Source organism: Rattus rattus, chromosome 3, assembly GCF_011064425.1.
Source record: "Rattus rattus isolate New Zealand chromosome 3, Rrattus_CSIRO_v1, whole genome shotgun sequence".
Lineage (NCBI taxonomy): Eukaryota > Metazoa > Chordata > Mammalia > Rodentia > Muridae > Rattus > Rattus rattus.
In genome coordinates this window covers 165000109-165020882 of record NC_046156.1, presented here as the reverse complement: position 1 = coordinate 165020882, position 20774 = coordinate 165000109, and the positions used below count along the sequence as shown (strand labels likewise).

The window sequence follows — 20774 nt, the reverse complement described above, 5'->3', positions numbered from 1 at the left end:
TTAGGAGTTAGAAAAAAATACCTAGCTAGAAGCCTTAACAAATACTCACTTAACCTGCTATAAACCCATGCAGGCCCCATCATTGTCACTTTAGTCTTTGTTAGCCTATGTGAGCCTTGCTTAGTTGATTCAGTGAGAAATATTCTCCTGGTGTCCTCAACACCTGACTTTTATAGTTCTTCCTCCCCTTTTTTAGGGGGATTTACCGATCTCCAATGGGAACAACCAGATGGAAACTTCAGTTTGGACTTTGCATAGTATCTGGCACTGGGATTTTGTAAATACTCTCATCTGCTACTGGAGGAAATATGATTATGACAAGGAACTGCTTTATGAATATAGCAGAATATCATTAGAAATCACTTCTTTGATTATGATTTTTTTTCTTTTTTGCTTTTGTCAGTCATGTTTGCTTCTACCATATGTGTCTAGGTTATCCCTTCTCTTGTTTTTGGCCATCCAGGCAGTGGAGAACGTGTCTCCTCATGCCTTGGGCATCAAGTTAAACCAAACCTCTGTTGGCTTGGCATTGGTGGGACATGGCTTAACCTCAGCACTCTGGAGTTTAAGGCTAGCCTGATTTTTACAGTTATGTCTACAACATCCAGGGTTACGAGAAGGTAATCCTATCTTGAATATCCAAAAAAAACAGACCCAACTGAAAAGTTTATTTTTTATACACTAATATGTAATGTTTCTAAAATTACTTAGCTGATTTGAAATTATATAATGATAGTAGCAAATTCAGCTACACACACAGTATGCCATAGGTACATTGTTTTATTGTGAAAAATTCTCAAGAAAAAGTCTTACATTATCTCCTTGAAGAGACTGGGTGTAGTGTCCAGTTGCTAAGAATGCATCCTGATTTTGTAGAGGACCAGAGTTTACTTCCTAGCACACATGTTGGACGGATGACAATTGCTTTTGAATTCCAGTGCCATGGGTTTTACTGCCCTCTTCTAGACTGAAGGGGAAATGACACGCAAATGTACACATACTCATAGGCAGATACACTTATCCACATGATTAAAAATAACATAAGCTTTAACGCTTTATTTAGAGTAACATTATATAAATATGTAAATATATAGGGCCAGAAATACATTTCATTTTAGCTAGGTATTTAACTGGTAAATATTCAATGTAATTTCAGCAAAGCATATTTTTTTTCTTGACTCTTAAAGAGACTGGAATTTAAATATAATTAAAGAAATAAGGAAATAATGATAGAACAATATTCAGTTTTTAAACTAATAAGATTCAGGTGAATTGCCTGATTACAAAATCAAAGTTCACCCAAATTTAAAATGCTGTACTTTATAATGCATTTGATGCTAGTTATTTATCAACAAAATTGTGATCAAAATGCAGAGCAGTTAGGGCTGATAGAGATAATTAGGCATAGAAAATTTAGTAATCAGCTTGTTGCTATTGAATAAATAAAGGATGTGAAGAAATTTTAATAAACCCCATGGGACAAGAGATTGCTAACTTTAAAATCAAATGTAGCAGAAAACCTTTTAAACTGTGCACTTTTATCTCAGATCCAAAGACTGTGCAGGTGTTAAATTGGCCACAGGAGGTTTTCAATAATGTTTCCTAAATGTGATACAAATACACACACAAAAAAAGGTTGACTAAAGTAAAGGCATTAAATCAGACAGTGGCAAAGTTCATAAGAAATGTTCTATAATTTATAGCAGCCATATTTGCTGTTAACATTTAATCTCACTTTATGCAAACTTCTGTGAATGTCAGTGAGAACATAACAAATTTTATGACTGATGTTACAAAAACAAAAATAATTCTGACTGCTCTCAAAAACAATAAAGCTTCTATGGTCAATGTTTACATCTGCCTCTTGTGTTGTTTATGGGTGAGTCATAAGCATTCAATAGGTGATTCGTGCTTTTAAGTAAACAGCAAAAGTATTAGCATTAATCCATCAACCAGAGAGTTTTACACAATTAAGAAAGTGCCCACCAAATTCTGTACAGGACATAAGGATGCACACATTTCTCACATCATTCACACAAATTACATTATATCATAGAGAAGGAGGCTATCATGCAGAATACTGAATGCATGAAATAATAAAGACTATGTTTAAGCATGAAAAAGTCATAAATGTACAGTATAATAGAAAAAAGTATAGAAGATGAAATCTTTTATGGCTCAAGCGAATACTTTGAGATATTAAAAGTATATGATAGAGAAATCCAAATAAAATGCCAATGAATGAACCCGAATAATATTTGTCCAGACCACAGTTTGAATATAGGTAAAACTAACAATTGGGCAAATTTCACAGCAAGGCTTTAACTACATGGGTTGATTTTACTTTTGCCTCATTAATTCTGGCTTTGTTTAACTTAGCATTCAAAGAGCAGGTTATCAGCAAACTCTTCTTTCTGAAAATTCTGGGTACTGGTGTATCCAAGATCAAGTCGTCATCTTAAAGGTGCAGAGTGACAACTGTCTACCTTCCATATAGTCCCATACATAAAATAACTAAAGAGAACGTAATTTCTGCTATGTTCTTATAAAGGAGTAATTTAGCCATGAGTGACTATGTTCTCTGGTTTAATCATCTAATAATTAATATTAGCTGGTAATAGGTTATTAACATAGGGATTTGAGCATGAATCAAACATTCAAGCCAGACTGTCACATTATTTTTTTCCATTTTTATTAATTTGGGTATTTTTTATTTACATTTACAATGTTATTCCCTTTCCCGGTTTCCTGTCCATCGGCCCCCTAACCCCTCCCCATCCCCTTCTATATGGGTGTTCCCTTCCCCATCCACCCCCAATTACCGCCCACTCCCCAAACAATCCCCTAAACTGGGGGTCCAACCTTGATAGGGCTTCCCCTTCCACTGGTGCCCTTCCTAGGCTATTCATTGCTACCTATGTAGTTGGAGCCCAGGGTCAGTCCATGTATAGTATTTGGGTAGTGGTTTAGTACCTGGAAGCTCTGGTTGGTTCCATTGTTGTTCTTATGGGGTTGCAAGCACCTTCAGTTCTTTCAGTCCTTTCTCTAATTCTTTCAACAGGGGTCCCATTTTCAGTTCAGTGGTTTGCTGCTGACATTCTCCTCTATATTTGACATGTTCTGGATGTGTCTCTCAGGAGAGATCTATCTCTGCTTCCTGTCAGCATGCACTTCTTAGTTTCATCCATCTTATCTAGTCTTGGTGGCTGTATACATATGGGCCACATGTGGGGCAGGCTCTGAATGGGTGGTCTTACAGTCTCTGCTCTAAACTTTGCCTCCCTATTCCCTCCTATAGATATTTTTGTTCCCTTTTTAAAGAAGGAGTGAAAGCATCCAAGACTGTCACATTCTAATCCTTAAATGAACTTTTAAAAAATGTTATATTTATTGCATATTTTATGTATTTTCATTTCAAATGTTATCCCCTTTCCCTTCTCTCCCACCCACTTCCATCTTCCCCTACTTCCGTGATGACGCTCCCACTACCATCCACCCACTCTTACCTCAATGCCCTGGCATTCCCCTACATAGGACCAAGGGCTTTTCCTCCTAATGAGGCTAGACAAGGCCATCCACTGCTACATATGCGGCTGGAGCCATGGATCCCTCTATGTGTACTCACTGGTTGGAGGTTTAGTTCCTGGGTCCTCTGGGTTGTCTGATTGGTTGGTTGATATTGTTGTTGTTCTTATGTGGTTGCAAACCCCTTTAGCTTCTTCAGTTCTGTCACTGACTCCTCCGTTAGGGGTTCCGTGCTCAGTCCAATGGTTAGCTGTAAAATAAAGTATGTAAATCCCCAAGCATCCTTTTTAACTTTACAATCTACAGGCTAAAGTGCACAACCTCATAATAGGAAAAGAAAAATATGCAACACACACACACACACACACACACACACACACACACACACACACACACACACACACACATGCCCAAGCACGTGTGTACGACTACAAGCATACATACACAGTACTAGCTTCATCGGGACTCTACAAGAATCTCAATCTCAGTGCAGCTTCATCTTCAGGAACTTTAGAAAATTTCATAAATATTCAGAAATTTCACAGGGACATGTGCAATGCTGTAGAGATATAGGAAGTTACATCAATAACCATTTTTTTTAAAAAGCATAGATAAACAGAAGTGGTGTGTGTGTGTACGTGTGTGTGGGTGTACGTGTGTGTGTGTTTTGATTAAGGTTCACACATATTGTTACAAGGTATTTTTGGTTGTCCTTGATCATTTCAAGTTATATTTCTAGACACCATCATTGTCCTTTATTGAACTGACATAACAAACTTTCCTGATATCTCTTCTCATGGAATCTGTTTTCTATGATTTTTTTTAAATCTCTAGTTAACAAGATTCCTCTCTAAATGTTATATTGGAATACTTCAGCAGCTTTGAGTGCAGTGAAAGAAAATGTTAATTTATTTTAAGTCACAGAGTTGCACATTATTCTTCACTGCCTAAATACTGATACATTAAATACTAGATTTTTCCCACTCAAATGTCTACATTCCATCAAAGATGTATATCTCCTTTAAAGCATATTTCAGAAAAGAGCAATATTTTAAGTTTTCTTGAAAGTTTGATCTTCAAAGTTAATGTCAAAATAAAATTTTCACAGTGGGAATAAATCAGCATACATTGTGTGTGTGTGTGTGTGTGTGTGTGTGTGCGCGCGCACGCATGTATGTATATATGTAAATATATAAAAATTCCCAAATATAATCTGCTTGAGCTCTGTAAGGTCCGTTATATTTATATGTTCAGGGCTGACCATTTGGTATTGAATAACCAATCCATGTGCTCTGACCCAGGAAGACTGTTGTCTCTGCACTCAGAAGTGTTCAGGTTTCTGTAATATTTTCTGTTTAGTTGAATCCTTGAAACTTTTTCCATGTCCAGTCCACTCCTTGGCATGTTGATTGCTGTCCTTGTTCAGTTCATGCTGAAAGATGGCTGTTGCTTCTGAAACATTTAGGAAATACATTCTCACAGCTACTCCCTGGTCCTTCTGGGTTTTACAATCTTTCCGTTCCATTTTCTGCAATGTTCCATGACCTCTGTGTGAAGGAATGTTTTGTAGATTTATCACTTGAGACTGGGCTCCACAACTCTGCATTGTGATTGTTTATGGTCTTCCATAATGGTCTTTTATTTGTTGCAGAGAAAAGTTATTCTTGATAAGAGGCGAGGGCACTTAGCTGTGAGTATACAGACAAGTATTTAGAAGGTAGTTAGGACTTAAGCTAGGTTAGTAAAGATGTGGTTGTATATATTCTCTATTATCCATGTAATGTTTTACTAGATATGTATATTTTAACTTCTTTGATTTCAGTTAGGTATTATGATTTAATACTATAATTTCTCTTGTTCCTTTTTTTCTGTCTGAACCTCCTCTATACCTCTTCTTGCTTTCTTTGCTTGCCCGGGGTTGTGGGCTAGATTTCCAGTAACAGGCATAATTTTCCTCTTGTTTAGTGATTCTTAAGTCCAAATAGAGATCTACTAACTACCACCAGAGTATGTTTGTCATTACTGAGGCCATAGGGTTTATTGTGACTTGGTTAAACATGGGAAAGAAACTTAAATTAACATTTTGGGAAAAAATAAAATATATTACAAATATTTGAAAACATTTAGTGTGCAAAATTTTTCATAAAATATAAACAAAACCATAATAGGGTATTAAATCATCCCAGTGAAAATGGCTGTTTTTAAAAACAGAAAAAATAATAATGGTGATAATCTGGTAAATGGGACCCACTAAATACTGTTAGATGTTACCTCTGAACTCTACTCACTATTTCATTTGTCTTATTGAAAATCACATTAGTCTTAAAGGATCCCTATTATCTGTTTTTGTTTTTAATGATTTCAGAATTTCATAAAAACATACTTGCCAATCTGTGTGTTGAAGGATGCTGCGAAGGTGTTCTCATTTTGTTTTCTTCTAGATTTTGGTTCTAAATTTAAGACATTTCAACTATTTTTTGTTGTTCGACTATAGCTTTTACGATTAGTGAAAAACTAGTTGTTTCCTTGTTTTCTTAAATTCATTCAACTTTTTAAAAATTTGATTAAAAAGTGACATAGGGTTGTCATGGTTCATAATTAGCCCAATGTCCTATACAGTCTAACGAAATGTTGAGCCTTCCAGAAATAATCATTACACAAAAAATTAGCTCTACAGACTTGCCTACAGGAAGTCTGTGGAGGCATATTATTTCTCCTTTTCTATATAAAAAATGTTCATACAATATATTTTGACAATATTTGCCTTCTGCCATATTCTCCCAAAGGTATGCATGGTACCTTTGGCATATGTACCATGCAGGCAGGTGTAGCGTTGTGGTACCATGCTGATCATCACTGTTGGTTACAGGCACCATAGCTTGAGTAGCACTCTTGCTTACTTCCCTCCATTTGAAGCGTCCATGGTGCTTTCTGCTGCAATGAAAGCTAGTCACCAGTGAAAAGATTTCACATCAGGTACAGCTCATGGGTCTCCTTGTCCTGCATCTGGGATGCAAGTTGCATTTAGGAAGAGAGACTTAATCTTTCACCTCTAAGAGACAATGGTGGGCAACAGCGAAAGCCTATGTCTTTTGGGAGTCTCTTGAACATGGCTGATCAATAACTCATAAATGAGTTATAAAGTCCAGATTTTTTGTTTTGGTTTTTTTTGTTTTGCTTTGTTTTGTTTTGATGAAAGGTGGTCTTTGGCAGCTGGATTTGTTAACCCAGATGAGAAAATTCATTTAAATTATATATGCACCTTTATGCATAGACTTACATGCATTATGGGTTTTTTTTTGTGTGTGTGTGTGTGTGTAAACAGTTACTAGTACGATTTATTATGTCTTTATGATACATTCTTTCTATTATTTTACTATCCTTGCCATTTCTTCTATGTTATTCTTCCCTATAGTTTCCCAATTTGAGCCTCCACCTTCAATTTTCTTTTTCCCAATCTTTTAACAGATAACTTGTACCATATTATTTCCTTTTGGATTTCTCCTCACAGTCCCTATATGCAACAGCACTCTCTTTTTACTTTTCTGGTTTCTGCACTAATTCCTGGTTATATACTCTTCTGAGGGATTAGATCCAGGAGTCTCATTTGGATTTTACAAATTAACAAAATATAGAGTACCATAGAATTTTTTTTATTTTTTTATTTTTTATTAGATATATTTCTTTCTTTGTATTTCAAATGTTATTCACTTTCCCAGTTCCCCGTCCATAAGGCCCCATTCCTCTCCCTCCCCCATACGGTATTGCCCCCATCCATCCCCCATACTACCCCGTCCCATATTCCCTGCACTGGGGGGGGTCCAACCTTGGCAGGACCAAGGCTTTTCCTTCCACTGGTGACCCAACAAGGCTATTCTCTGCTACATATTCAGTTGGAGCCCTGGGTCAGTCCATATATAGTCTTTCAGTAGTGGTTTAGTCCCTGGAAGTTCTGGTTGGTTGGCATTGTTGTTGTTATGGGGCTGCAAGCTCCTTCAACTCTTTCAATATTTCCTCTAATTATAATATTTTAATTTGTTTAGGAGAATGAATGCTATTTTCCATAAAAGAAATTTTTTCTATGTTTTATAAAATTCTTCTAACAGTATTCAATGGGCTCCATTTACCAGATTATCACCACTATTATTTTTCCTCTTTTTAATAACAGCCATTCTCACTGAGATTATTTAATATCTTATTATCATTTTGTTCATATTTTATGAGGAAATTTGTACACTGATTTTTTTCAAATATTTGTAATATATTTTACTTTTTTTCTTCCAAAAATGTTCTTTCCCATGTAGAGTGAAGTTAATTTTGGCAATTTAGATTCCTTTCTGTATTACTCATAAATTTGGTCAGTCACTCCTATGGAAAAGGTACAGGAAAGTTTGAAGGAGGCGAAGGGGATAGCAACTCCATAGGAAGACGAACAGGGTCAACTAAGCTGGTCCCCTGGGAGTTCCCAAGACTAAGGCACCAATCACTGAGGATACACAGGCTGGTCTAAGGCATCCAGCATAGATGTAACAGTGGACTGCCTCATCTGGCTGCAGTGGGAAATATTGCACCTAATATCGTACAGACTTGATGCCTCATGTAAGATTGTTTGATGCCAGGATTGGGGAACATCCTCTCAGAGGCAAAGGTGAAGGGAGCTGGGGTGAAGAGCTCTTCAAGGAGATCCAGGACAGGGGCAATATTTGAGATATAAATAAACGACATAATTTTTTATAAAATATGAAAATCCATTGCACATATATTATCTCAATATTCTGTTCTTTCCTGAAAGTTACCTCTGAACTCTTTTCACTATTTCATTTGACTAATTGAAAATAACATTAGTTTAAAGAATCCCTCTTATCTGAGTTTTCATAAAAACGTATTTGCCAAGTCGGTGTGTTGGATGCTGTGAGGGTGTTCTCATTTTGTTTTCCTCTAGATTTTGGCCATAAATTTGAGACTTTTCAATTATTTTGAATTGTTTGAATATAGCTTTCAGTATTAGTGAAAAACTAGTTGTTTCCTCATTTCCTTAATTTCATTCAGACGATTTCTGAAGTGGAGGGTGGATGGAGAAGTCATTTTGAAAACTGCAAGATAAGGAGAATAAAACAACTTTTTAAAAAGTATCTTAGTTCATTAATATGTACATATAGCTAAATATATCTCACTATTAAAGCTTATAACTTCAAATTAATTAATTTCATAACTTATATTAAAAGTTTAATTTGCAGGATTTTAGTGGTTTGAATTTCCAGGGTTTTTTTTATGATTTTAATATTGTTATCTTAAATTGACCTGTTGAATGTGTATTCATTGTCTTCTATATTTTATTCTACAGAACAGACACTGAAATTTTCGTCCCACTGAAATTGAAGATAATGAGGACTTACCATTTTCTTCAACTGATTGTCTGGACTTGGATTCTCCATATGGTTGACAACAGCCCATTACAAGGAAAGGATAACATTCACTTACGGAAAAGGATAGTGAATCTGAAGAAAGATGATGGTAAAATGCTCCATCGCACCAAGCGTGGCTGGATGTGGAATCAGTTCTTCTTGTTAGAAGAGTATACAGGTACAGACACTCAGTATGTAGGAAAGGTAAGGATTTTTCTCTGGGCAATCCAAAAGCTAAAAGAATACTCATTATACCTAATCTCTACTGTATGCCACTTGTAATATTCTAAAATATTTGATGAGTTTTATTGTTGGTAAGGTCATACTATAAATTCTTCCATTGAGATGTGTGAAATCTAATATTCAATTATCTAATATAAACAAATTTTATAGACATCAAAATGTGAAATCATCCAGGTAGGTGAGGCAGTTCATAAATTAAAGGTTTACTTGGATAGATTCTGCCTGACCAAAAATAAATAAATAAATAAATAAATAAATAAATAAATAAATAAATGAAAGAAAGAAAGAAAAGAAATAAGCAGCAATAAGAAAGAGAATAGTTACATAAGGTCATGATTCACAGTTAACAGACTAGATTTTATTGAAATATACATATATATATATTATATTATGTACATATAATATTGAATGTTTAATAATTATAATAATATAAAATGTATACATATACACAAATAAATTATCCTTAAAATTTTAAAATCATGAAAAATATTTAATGTCACATGATTAAAAATGCAGTTATTATATACAATAACATTTATTAAGATATATTAATGTAACTACTTTAGAAATCAAAGTAACATGAACTGTGTGAGAATAAAACCAGTTCTTAATGTTTTGCTTCTTAGAGAAGTGAGATTCTAGAGTGTGAAAGTGATGTTAAATGAGGGATACTGGAAGGATATTCCTAGTGAGATTCTTGTGTGACTGTAATGGAGGGAAAGAATGCAGCAGAAAAAAAAGAAGAAGAAAAATATTATCTTTAGAGTTTTACCTTACAATGTCAATAATAGCATCCTTGAGAGTGATACTGTCCTCTTAAAATGAGCCTATAAATGTCTATACTTGACAAAATATACATGCAAACATATATTTACATATGTATGTAGCTTTAGAAACCAATGTATTATGTGTGTTTTTATTATTTATGAGTGTAGAAAGTGATTTAAGGAAGGATATTCCCATCAGTGTTTAGGAGGAGAAATAATGCAGAAAAAAAAAAATACTTTTAACTCAGAGTTTTTTTGCTGTACTAGATTTTTGATTTATTGTCTACACATGCCTATTTCCTTCACCTATTTTCACCACTTTTTAATGTTTTTTTATTTTCAGCAAGTCCTATAATTTTTTTTGACCTTTGTTACTCCTGTTTATTTTTCCTAGCCAATATCTCCTGATTTTTCTGATAATTCATAACTTAAATACAATAGTAAGGTGTGAATCTAGCCTGCGGGTTAACATCATAAATTATATACAGTCTGACAAACACTCAGATGACATACATTAATTTTTTCCTTATTCTTGGCATACCAGTACTTAATACTAAGGATCCAAGAATTGACTCATAGATAATAGCAGACAATTAGACTAGATAAAAAAAAGAAAATAACAAATATAACCGATGCAAATGAGTTAGATTCACATAGTTCAAACCAGGAGGACATGTATTCTGAGAAATTGTCAAAACCTTGTTCTACTTCATTTTGTGTGGGCCAATGTACATTTCCAGATAAAGTCTCTGTTAACTGAAGCCTATTATTTCCTAGTTTCTAAGAGCTCTGTTTCATAGCCGCTTGGGTCATATACACTTGCCCAGTCCAGTTCACTCACTCATTTACTTCTGGCATTCTATTTCTTTTTAGGTTAGTAATATGTCATCCTTCCATATCCCTCATTTAACATCACTTTCACACTCTAGTTAATAGGTATCATCAGGACATGTCAAGTTCAACAGGCAAGCATTTGTGTCTAAAGACTTGAAATTGCTTTGCGATTCTTTCTTTAGGGGTAGTATATAAAGGACATACAGTTGGGTCACAGGGACTTCCAGAAATGGTTCACCCCTGTCTTTTCACAGATGCAGGAAAATGGTCACAGAAAGGGAGATAGTTATAATCCTACAACTATTGCAGCCTGTTTCAAGGATTTGTGCTTTAACTTAAAGTTAAAAGTTTTCCTAAGCAATGTATATTAATTAAATTCTAATTAACCCATTTTTTTCAAAATTGTTCTAATGAACTGCTTAAGACAATACAAACATTAATCTTCCTTTCTATTTATTTGCCTATTTTATTTATTTGGCTTCAAAAGCAGACTCGAGGCAACACATAAACATCTCTAGAACAATCATCTGTTTGTCTAGGGAGGATTAACATACAAAACAGTCCTTCAACAACTTTCAGTTTTCTAGTGGAAAAATACATGAATTCAAGAAATATGGCAACAATATAACAACCTATATTCCTTTCGAAAAATATATGCCTTATTTAATTTGTCATAGTTCTTATCTTGTATATGCATTTATTGATTACATATTTTTATATTAAATGGGGCTCTCAGCAGTGTAAAAAGTAACTTTTATTTGTTCAGGGATGTAATAGCCATTCCCGTGGCTTCCTGCTGAATGAACTCATGATTTCTGGGTTCTATCTGGGTGGCTGGTTCAACTCAGCTGTTCTGGCTCAAACTTCTCTACAGCTGACTGACTCCATTTGACTTTTCTCAGCTTCTGACTGAATTGCTCTGCTTGGCCTCAAACCAACTCTAGCAGTATGTTGTAACCTTCTGGCACTTTTTCATTCTCTGGCTCGTTTTGTCTTTAGTAGCAACCTTTTTCTGTATATCTGTCCCAGTAAAAGTGCCTCTTCTGCTCCTTCCCTCCCCCTCTCCCTTTTCCTCTCCCCCTCCTTCTCCATCTCCCTCTCTCTCTCTTCTCCTTCTCTCTCTCTCTTCCCCCTCTCTCCCAACGCTCTCTTTAGTCACCTCTCTTTCCTGTCTCTTCTCATTAGAGTTGGTCATGTCCTATCTCTGACTCATTCTGCCAAATTCTTGTCACTTTGTCTGTCCCTCAGTTAGACTTCACTACAACCATGGTTGCTTCTTTCTACAAATTAACCTTACCTCCACTGTTAGGGACTAAACTTGTGGACTAAGTGCTTGTCTGTTTCCCAGCCAGATCGTGTTGTAATGCAGAGCATGTCTGCTTTCCAGCTGGATCACAGAGACCTAGAAGGTCTTTGGACGTGATCGCTTGTCAGAACAGCCGTGTTACTGGATTAAAATTACTCTACAGTGCAGGTTTTATGATTATTGATTTATCAAGTTCTTATTTGTCATTACATTAGCTGTTCTCTTGGCTGTTAATATAAGTACCCATGGTCATATGCAAAGACTAATTATATCCTTAGCTTTAAGCATGGTTAAATTCTTGAATTCCCATGAAGAATTGAGAGTTTGATAAGAGAATGGACAGAATTTATGACTAAGGTACAATAGTTTCCCCAATTTAACTCATAAGTATTCTTTTACGGTTCATCCTATTGGTGACATTAAATCTGATGAATTAGCTACATGGCATCTTTATAACAGAGCAAAATTGGAAAGGTACCATAGCTTCTAATACAAAGACGTTTTCAGTTTTTTCTTAGTTTTTCAGAGTAGATATCACAAGAAATATGAAAAGAGCTAATTTACAAATGATACAAAATAATATAGTAAACATACATGTAAACCTCAAAACAAGGCTAAAATATCAGTTTACATATAAAGAGGTACTTTTACAATAAACCAAATATGAACAGCAGCGATTAAGTGAGCTGTACATATACCTACATAACCCATGTGCTTTATATGACTTAACCATATATTTAATAAATTTGATGAACAAATATTGCTATTCATTCAGTCCAAAGCATTATATTTAGTATTTGCCTTCTGCAAGAAAAGGAACATGATGCATTTGATCTGCTATTATACGACTTCCTTAGTGGACATAAACAAAACCTATAGATGTCATGGATGATAAGTAAGGAACTGAATATTGTCTAAGGAAGTGGTATCCGCCATCTTTGAACCAAATGTATTCTGTTACTGTTATGACTGCAAGGAGTTACCATTACAGTCCTATGGTTGACTCTAAGGTCATTACATAACAGAAAAATCAACCTTAAGTGGCTGAAAACTGATTGAAGCCACATTCCCAGTGCTCTCAGAACATATTTTAGGAAGTTTGGCCAAGCAGACTTCCTTCTCCTCAACTTACTTAAGTTGCTGCTTATTCAAGCTTGGTTAGGGACTTATCAAATCTTATAGCTTTCACAAATTTTCAATGATTCCTGTTTCATTTGTTGATTTGTTCTGTTTAATCATTTTTACATCCTGAGCCTCCATCCTCTCTACAGGAAGGAAAAATTTTAGAAGAAATGGTTATATAAATTTATCCAAATTATCACTGTTGAAATTACAAGAAGTTAGTTATACTAAGATTTTACTCATAGCTTTGCTACCCCGTAGCTCACATCACCATGAGTAGAGTCAGAGCATTCATAATGAGCATATCATGACCAAGAAGCAAGTTGTGGAGTAAAGGACTTATTTAGCTTAAACTGACACATTACTGTTCATCACCAAAGAAAGTCAGGACTGGAACTCAAGCAGTACAGGAAGCAGGAGCTGATGCAGAGGCCACAGAGGGATATTACTTGCTGGCTTCCTTTCCTGGCTAGCTCACCTTGCTTTCTTATAGAACCCAGCACTACCAGTGATAGCTCCTCTCACAATGAGCCCTACTACCATTGATTACTAATTAAGAAAATGCCTTACAGCTGGGTCTCATGGAGGCATTTCCTCGAGGGAGGCTTCTTTCTCTGTGATAGCTCCAGCTTGTGTCAAGTTGACATACAGAACCAGTCAGTGCAAGAACAATACCTTCTTGGTTACCATAGCCACTTGCAACATAGAGGAGATACAGATCCAAAGGGAACATTGATACAAATTTCATTTATATTTATTTTCAAACTATGAAAATTTATCTTCTCTCACACATGCTCATATGTGTGCCAAACTGTATATATCCCAAAAGAATATATAGCATACTGGGAAATAGCTTAATTTTTGTTACTTTTTATTTTGTTCTTTCTTAGAAGATAGATTTTGATATATAGAAATAACAAGGAAAAGTGAAATTAGAGAAATGAACTCTCAAATTCACTGAAACTTACCTGGTACACAGTTGTAATGTGTTATAGTATTTTTAAGAATCTAAATAAAATATCCCTACAAAGGTTTTAGGTTGTCGTGATTTTGTACAGTGCATGAAGCAGCTACCTCTGACTTACAAATATATTTTATTCCTGAATTCTCTTTATAGACCAGTTACTTCAAACATAAAACACTTGAAAAATTAGTAAGCATGCAAATATCATTTTTATGTTAGTTTTCGATGTTAAGCATCAACAATTTCTCAATTGTACATGCATGTGTATCAGTCAACTACAATTCTGAAAATTTGTAACTCCTCTATACAAACTTCATAAATCATTTACTAATGTAGGAAATTAGTCTTAGTATGACAGATATTTATTTATAAGGCTGTGATTTATTTTGGTAAACAATTTTATTTATTTTTATTAATTATTCCATTCATTTATATCTCAAATGATATCCCACTTCTCGGTTACCCCTCCACTAGCTACCCATCCCACATCCTCCCTGCTCCCTCCCCTTTGCTTATATAAGAGCACTTCCCCATCCACCCATACTCTCCTGGCCCACTATTCCAGCATCCTTCTATGCTGGGGCATCAAGCCTCCCCTGGACCCAGGGCCTCCCCTCCAGTTGCTGTCTGGCAAGGCCATACTCTGCTACATATGTATCTGGAACCATGTATTCCTCCAGGTACACTCCTTGGTTGATGGTGTAGTATCTGGGAGAACTGGGTGGTCAGGCCAGTCTATGTTGTTCTTCCAATGGGGTTGAAACACCCCTCAGCTCCTCCAGACCTTCTGTCAGCTTCCTCACCAGGTTCCCTGAGCTCAGTCTGATGGTTGGCTCCAAGCATCCACATCTGCATTGGTCAGTTGCTGGCCGGACTTCTTAGGAACTGACACCCTATATTTGGTATAAATTTTATTACCACTGATATTCTATTAATGTGAAAATACCTGAATAAAATGAAGAGTGCACTGTTAAGTGCTGAAAGAGGAATGAATAGCTGACCTCATCCATATCTTAAACAATATTTGTGACTATAATAAACTAATGCTATTTTCACATCCAGCTATAACAATGACCTGCCAAATGGTATTCAGGGTAAAGAAGACATAATTGACTAGGTGTTTAATTAATCCTACATTGCCTGATGTGACACTAGAGCTTTTTTCTCTAAATTAATAATGCATGCTTATTTGTTTAAGAGCTTGGTGTTTTATATTTTCAAAGAACAACGGTATTTGTTCCAGATAGCCACAAATATTTGATTTTCCCTTGTGCAAATATTTTGTAATCTGTACAGAGGAAAACTTCTTGACCTGTATTAAGCATCACAGGTTTGTCTTGGTGGTGTCCATGGAAACAGAGCTAGGAGATTACAAAAACTCTCACTATGCTTTACATTGAGCTCATGAGGAAACTGGAGACACAGTAGATATTCAGTAGTTAAATACATAGCAGGATATGTGCACTAAATGATAAATCAAGTTTACTGCTAACATTTCCAAGAATGTGATTATAATATTCTAAGAGTCAGAGGTAGACATTAAAAGCTAAGGCACACAAGAACATTCAAAATTAATGAATATAAGTTGTCCAGGTTAGCCAAAAATGCAGAATGCTTCCTTTTTCTTTAAGCAGTAAGTAAATGATTACCAATACTTTTTACAACACATGAATTTCTTTAATATATATTCTTATATGACCTCTATTTTGTTGTTCTTATCCTATAAATATAGTAAACAACCACAGGAATCATTTCAGAAGTGACTTTAGTAAATATTTCACATATGCCTGAAAACTGTTTGCTTGGTAGTGCATAACGCTTTCCCATCTCACTCAAAGTATTTCAGATGCTAGTTTGAAATTTTACAGTTATGCACATTTTAAGTAGCACTTTACCTCCATTTCCTTTTTGTATATATTTTTTGGGATCCAATGACCTTTAATGGTATGGTTACTGCTGGAACTATATTACATGGAACATAACACATGCATTTTTCTTATTAAAATTTATGAGTGTTTGAAAATACATTGCTTTCTTTTTTCACTATTATTATTATTATTATATTTAATCTTTTTAACAGTCCTGTCATTATCCTCTCCCAGTCTACCCTCTGACAGTTCCTCATCCCATTCCCCCTCCTACATCTCCACGAGATTGTCCCTGTCCCCACCCCACCCGACCAGACCTCCCCATTCCCTGGGGTCTCAAGTTTCCTGAGGGTTAGGTGCATCTTCTCTTACTGAGGCCAAACCAGGCAGTACTCTGCTGTATATATGTCTGGGACCTCATATCAGATAGTATATGCTGCCTGGTTGGTGTCTCAGTGTCTGAGAGATCTTGGCAGTCCAGCCTATCAAGCAACTAAAATAAACAGAATACTTACACACAATTAGGACAGAAGCCAGGGGGTGGGGGGATCTTTACGTTTGAATTAGAGACTCAATGAAGCCCTTGAAGGAGTGTTATCCCATAGGAAGATCCACTGCATTCTTAAAATGTTGTTCTGTAAAGTTGAATTAGTAGCATAAAAATGCTTCAGAGAATATAGGTACAATTATTCAAATATATATCTAGAAAATATTTCTTACTTATATGAAAATAAGGAAAAGTAAACTTAACTAGAATGTAGCTAGTGTAACTACATAGCTAAAACTTTATTGAAGACTTTATGTAAATTAGTTTATATATTAAAGAAAATTCTTATTTTTTTGTAATTCTTTACATCTTTGTTTAAGTAGTCTAAGAATAATACAACCTAAGTTTTAAGCCTATGTTGTAGATTTCCTTTTACATTTATTAGTGTCTCTACTCTGTATACTTATTTCCTTTGCAATTATAAGTAAGTATTCTGTATAATTTGGAATAATATTTGAAATATGCAAAGTGCTTGAACAAAATGCATTATTGTCGTATGATATTCCTCATATTTTATAAGAAAAAATGTGGTCTAGTCAAAAGCAAATACATATGGATTTAATTTTTCTTTGTATTTATTAGTTTTCCTGGAAAATGATGTTTTCTCTACCATCTTTTTTTTTCCAAATAAGTCAATATTTTATTAGCACTTATTTAAATTAAGCAAACAGAGTACCAATAACCTTTATTCATTTCCCATAGCACATACTCAGGGGGTCAAACACATTTGTAAGCTTAAAACTTCCAATAGAAAGTATGAAATGCTTTATTTCACTGCAGTGGTAATAAGAAATGATTTCAGGGTTTTTGTCCTTGTGCACAGGTCTTATTGTCATCCTGCTGGTTTGCGTTCATACAGGTGTTACATTGTATGAACCATCACCAGTAGAAATGTCCTCAGTGGCGTTTTATTTTTATGGAGTAAACACGTCTGGACCATCTGTACTCTTCATCTGTGCTTGCTCTGTTGTTGAATGTGCCCTCCTACATAAGGAAAAAAAATAAAACTGTGGATCACTGGTGACACAAAAGTATTGAAATGTTTCAATAATCAGTAGTTACAAGAGTAAGGACAGTGTCTGTTGAAAATGAATAGGCAGATGTCACTCCAAAGCACTGAGGCACTTTCCTGCCTCTGAAAAGCAGGAGGCGGAGCGGATAGCAGGTACAAAAGATGCTCCTTTCTCAAATAGAAAGTCATCACTTTATTCAAATGGACAAAAACGGCAACCAACAGATTGGGAAAAGATCTTTACCAATCCACTTACAACAATAAGGCCTTATATCCAAAATTTACAAAGAACTAAAGAAGTTAACAAGGGGAGACAAATAACCCTATTAAAAAATGGGGTTCAGAGCTAAAACATAGAATTTACAGCTGAGAAAATTCGAATTTTTTTTAAAGAAATGTTCAACATCTTTTGTTCATCAGGGAAATGCAAATCAAAACAACCCTGAGATTTCACCTCACACCAGTGAGAATGGCTTTTAATTAAAACTCAAGTGACAGCAAATGCTGGCAGGATGTGGAGAAAAGGAACACTATTCATTGTTAATTTGGAATACAACCATTCTGGAAATCAGTCTGAGGTTCCTCAGAAAATTGGACATTGAACTGCCTGAGGATCGCTATACCTCTCTTGGGCATATAGAAAAAAGATGCCCAACATATCAAAAAAATACATATCCACTATAATTTTTCATTTTGCCTTATTTTAATAGTTTTTCAGAAGCTGGAAAATGATGTTTTTCTAACAGAGGAATGGATACAGAAAATGTGGTACATCTACACAATGGAATATTTCAGCTATCAAAAACACTTATTTAAATTAAGCAAAATGATTGGAACCAAAAATATCATCCTGAGTGACTCTTAATCACAGAAAGACATACATGGTAAACTCATTTTGGCTATTAGCCCAAATGCTTGAATTAGAAAGATACCTAGAACAAAATGAAATTTCAAGGCGGATGATAAAAATGTGAATTTCAGGGTTCCTTCTTTGTGCAAGATCTTTGTCATCCTGTTGCTGGTTTGATTAAAACAGAGACATTGAAGGAACATCACCATTCAGAGCCTGTCCTCATGTGGCATTTATTTACATGCCACCCAATTAAACAAGATCTGGACCAAGAACTCTTCATCTGTGCTTGCTCTGTTGTTGAATGTGATCCTCCTGAGAGACACAGAGAATAAAAAAAAACTGTGGATCATGCCAGCAGCAAACCACTGAATTGAAATGTTTCAATAATCAGTAGAAAGAACTGGAAGAGCTTGAAGGCTTTTCTCTGCAAAAATGAATAGGCAGGGATGTCACTCCAAACACTGATGGCACCCTTTTCCTGCCTCTTTGCAATGAATATCCAGGATGTGCACCAGTGGAAGGGAAGCAGGTACAACTGAGACTTTGCTCCCCCCAAAACTAGAGTCATCCGGGGTTTCGGCAATGGGGGGGATGGAACACCCAAAAAGTGGGGGGACAAAAGGGATGACAAAAAAAAAAAATAAGGTTTGAACTATATAAGAAAATTCATAATAAAAAAAAAAAAAAAAAAATAAAAAAAAAACAAAAAAAAACAAAAGAAAAAATTCTAATAAAAGGTTCTAACATCTTGATCTTGGTTAAAAAAAACTTTTTTCAAAAAAAAAAAAAAAAAAAAAAAAAACAAAAAACTAAACAAAAAACAAACAAAAAAAACAAGATCCAGAATGTACGGAAGAAGTCAATGAGATAGGAAGATAATGACTTTAAGACCTCTTGGACCAAATTTTCCATTGAAACACTTTAACAAAAACATATTAAGACAAAGACCACATTCTGTTCATATTTTGGCTCAGTTTATAAAAGCAGAAAATCACTGTAAACACTGTTTGAAACCCCCATATTCATCCTCATATTAAAGCCAAAACTCAAGCAATAACATGAAAAGAAAAAGAATCCAATCTAAAAAATTCTCATTAACTAACTCTCTCTTAGAAACAGATTTGAAGAAGTGTAGTTCTTTTTTGATGAAATCATTTGAAATGCTTCACAACTGGAAGAGCTATAAATTAATGGGCAATATTCTATATGTAAAGGTATATAGTTAAATCCAGTGTCAATAGTGTACCTATAGTTTATCCAGATTATTCCTCTAATACAGAATATTTTAAATAAAAGCCTGTAAAATAACAAAAATATTAATAGGAAGAGATACGGAGACAAAGTTTGGAGCAGAGATTGAAGGAAAGGTCATCCAGAACCTCCCCACCTGGGAATCCAGCCCATACACAGACAGTACCAAACCCAGATAATATTGCTGATTCTAAGAAGTGCATGCTCACAGGACCATGATATAGCTGTCTCCTGAGAGGCACTGCCAAAGTATGACAAATACAGAGGCGGATGCTTGCAGCCAACCATTGAACTGAGAAAGGGGTTCCCATTGAAGGAGTTAGAGAAAGGATTGAAGGACCTGAGGGAGTTTGCAGCCCTATAAGGACAACAATACCAACCAACGAGAATTCCCAGGGACTAAACCACCATCCAAAGAGTACACATGAATAGACCCATGGCTCCAACTGCATATGTGGCAGAGGATGGCCTTGTTGGGCATCAATGAGTGGGGAAGCCCTTGGTCCTGCCAAGGCTGGACCCATAATGTAAGGGAATGTCAGGCCAGGGAAGCATCAGGGAATGGGTGGATGGGTGAGAGAACATCCTCATAGAAGAAAGGGTGGGGAGGGATTTGGATAGGGGGTTTATGGATGGGAAACCAGGAAAGGGGATAACATTTGAAATGTAAATGAAAAATATCCAATAAAAATAATATATATATATATATATCTATATATATCACACACACACATAGATAGATAGATAGTCATAAAATAGGATAGATATAGATATGTCACACAAAAGCAAACCACTAAAGATAATAATGCAACTTTGAACTCTAATATCTATACCATACTTTCAGGGCTAAATAGCATACTGTGTTTAAGATCAGGTTTTCCAGTTGTACTCTTGGCTGAAGGTCTGTATAAAAAGAATACATATAGTCAATTCAAAGCAATCTGAGGGCTAAATTCAAACATATTCTAAAGCCTTATCAATCAATTATAAAGGCCCACTAAATAACAATATTCACCTATTAGATTAAAATAAGATAAAAACTTGTGTTTGTTGTGTCCCATCTTCAGTTGCCCATCT

The 20774-nt window shown here is 35.2% G+C and overlaps 1 protein-coding gene across 1 annotated transcript in view; it reads left to right on the top strand.

Annotated features, from left to right (window-relative positions):
* Cdh9 (cadherin 9) overlaps positions 1-20774 on the top strand; it is a 137125-nt gene that overhangs the window by 44436 nt on the left and 71915 nt on the right. The window contains exon 2 of the mRNA XM_032898754.1: positions 8870-9134. Coding sequence (XP_032754645.1) covers positions 8910-9134 — 225 coding nt within the window. The 5' untranslated portion in view covers positions 8870-8909. The remainder of the gene's footprint in view (positions 1-8869; positions 9135-20774) is intronic.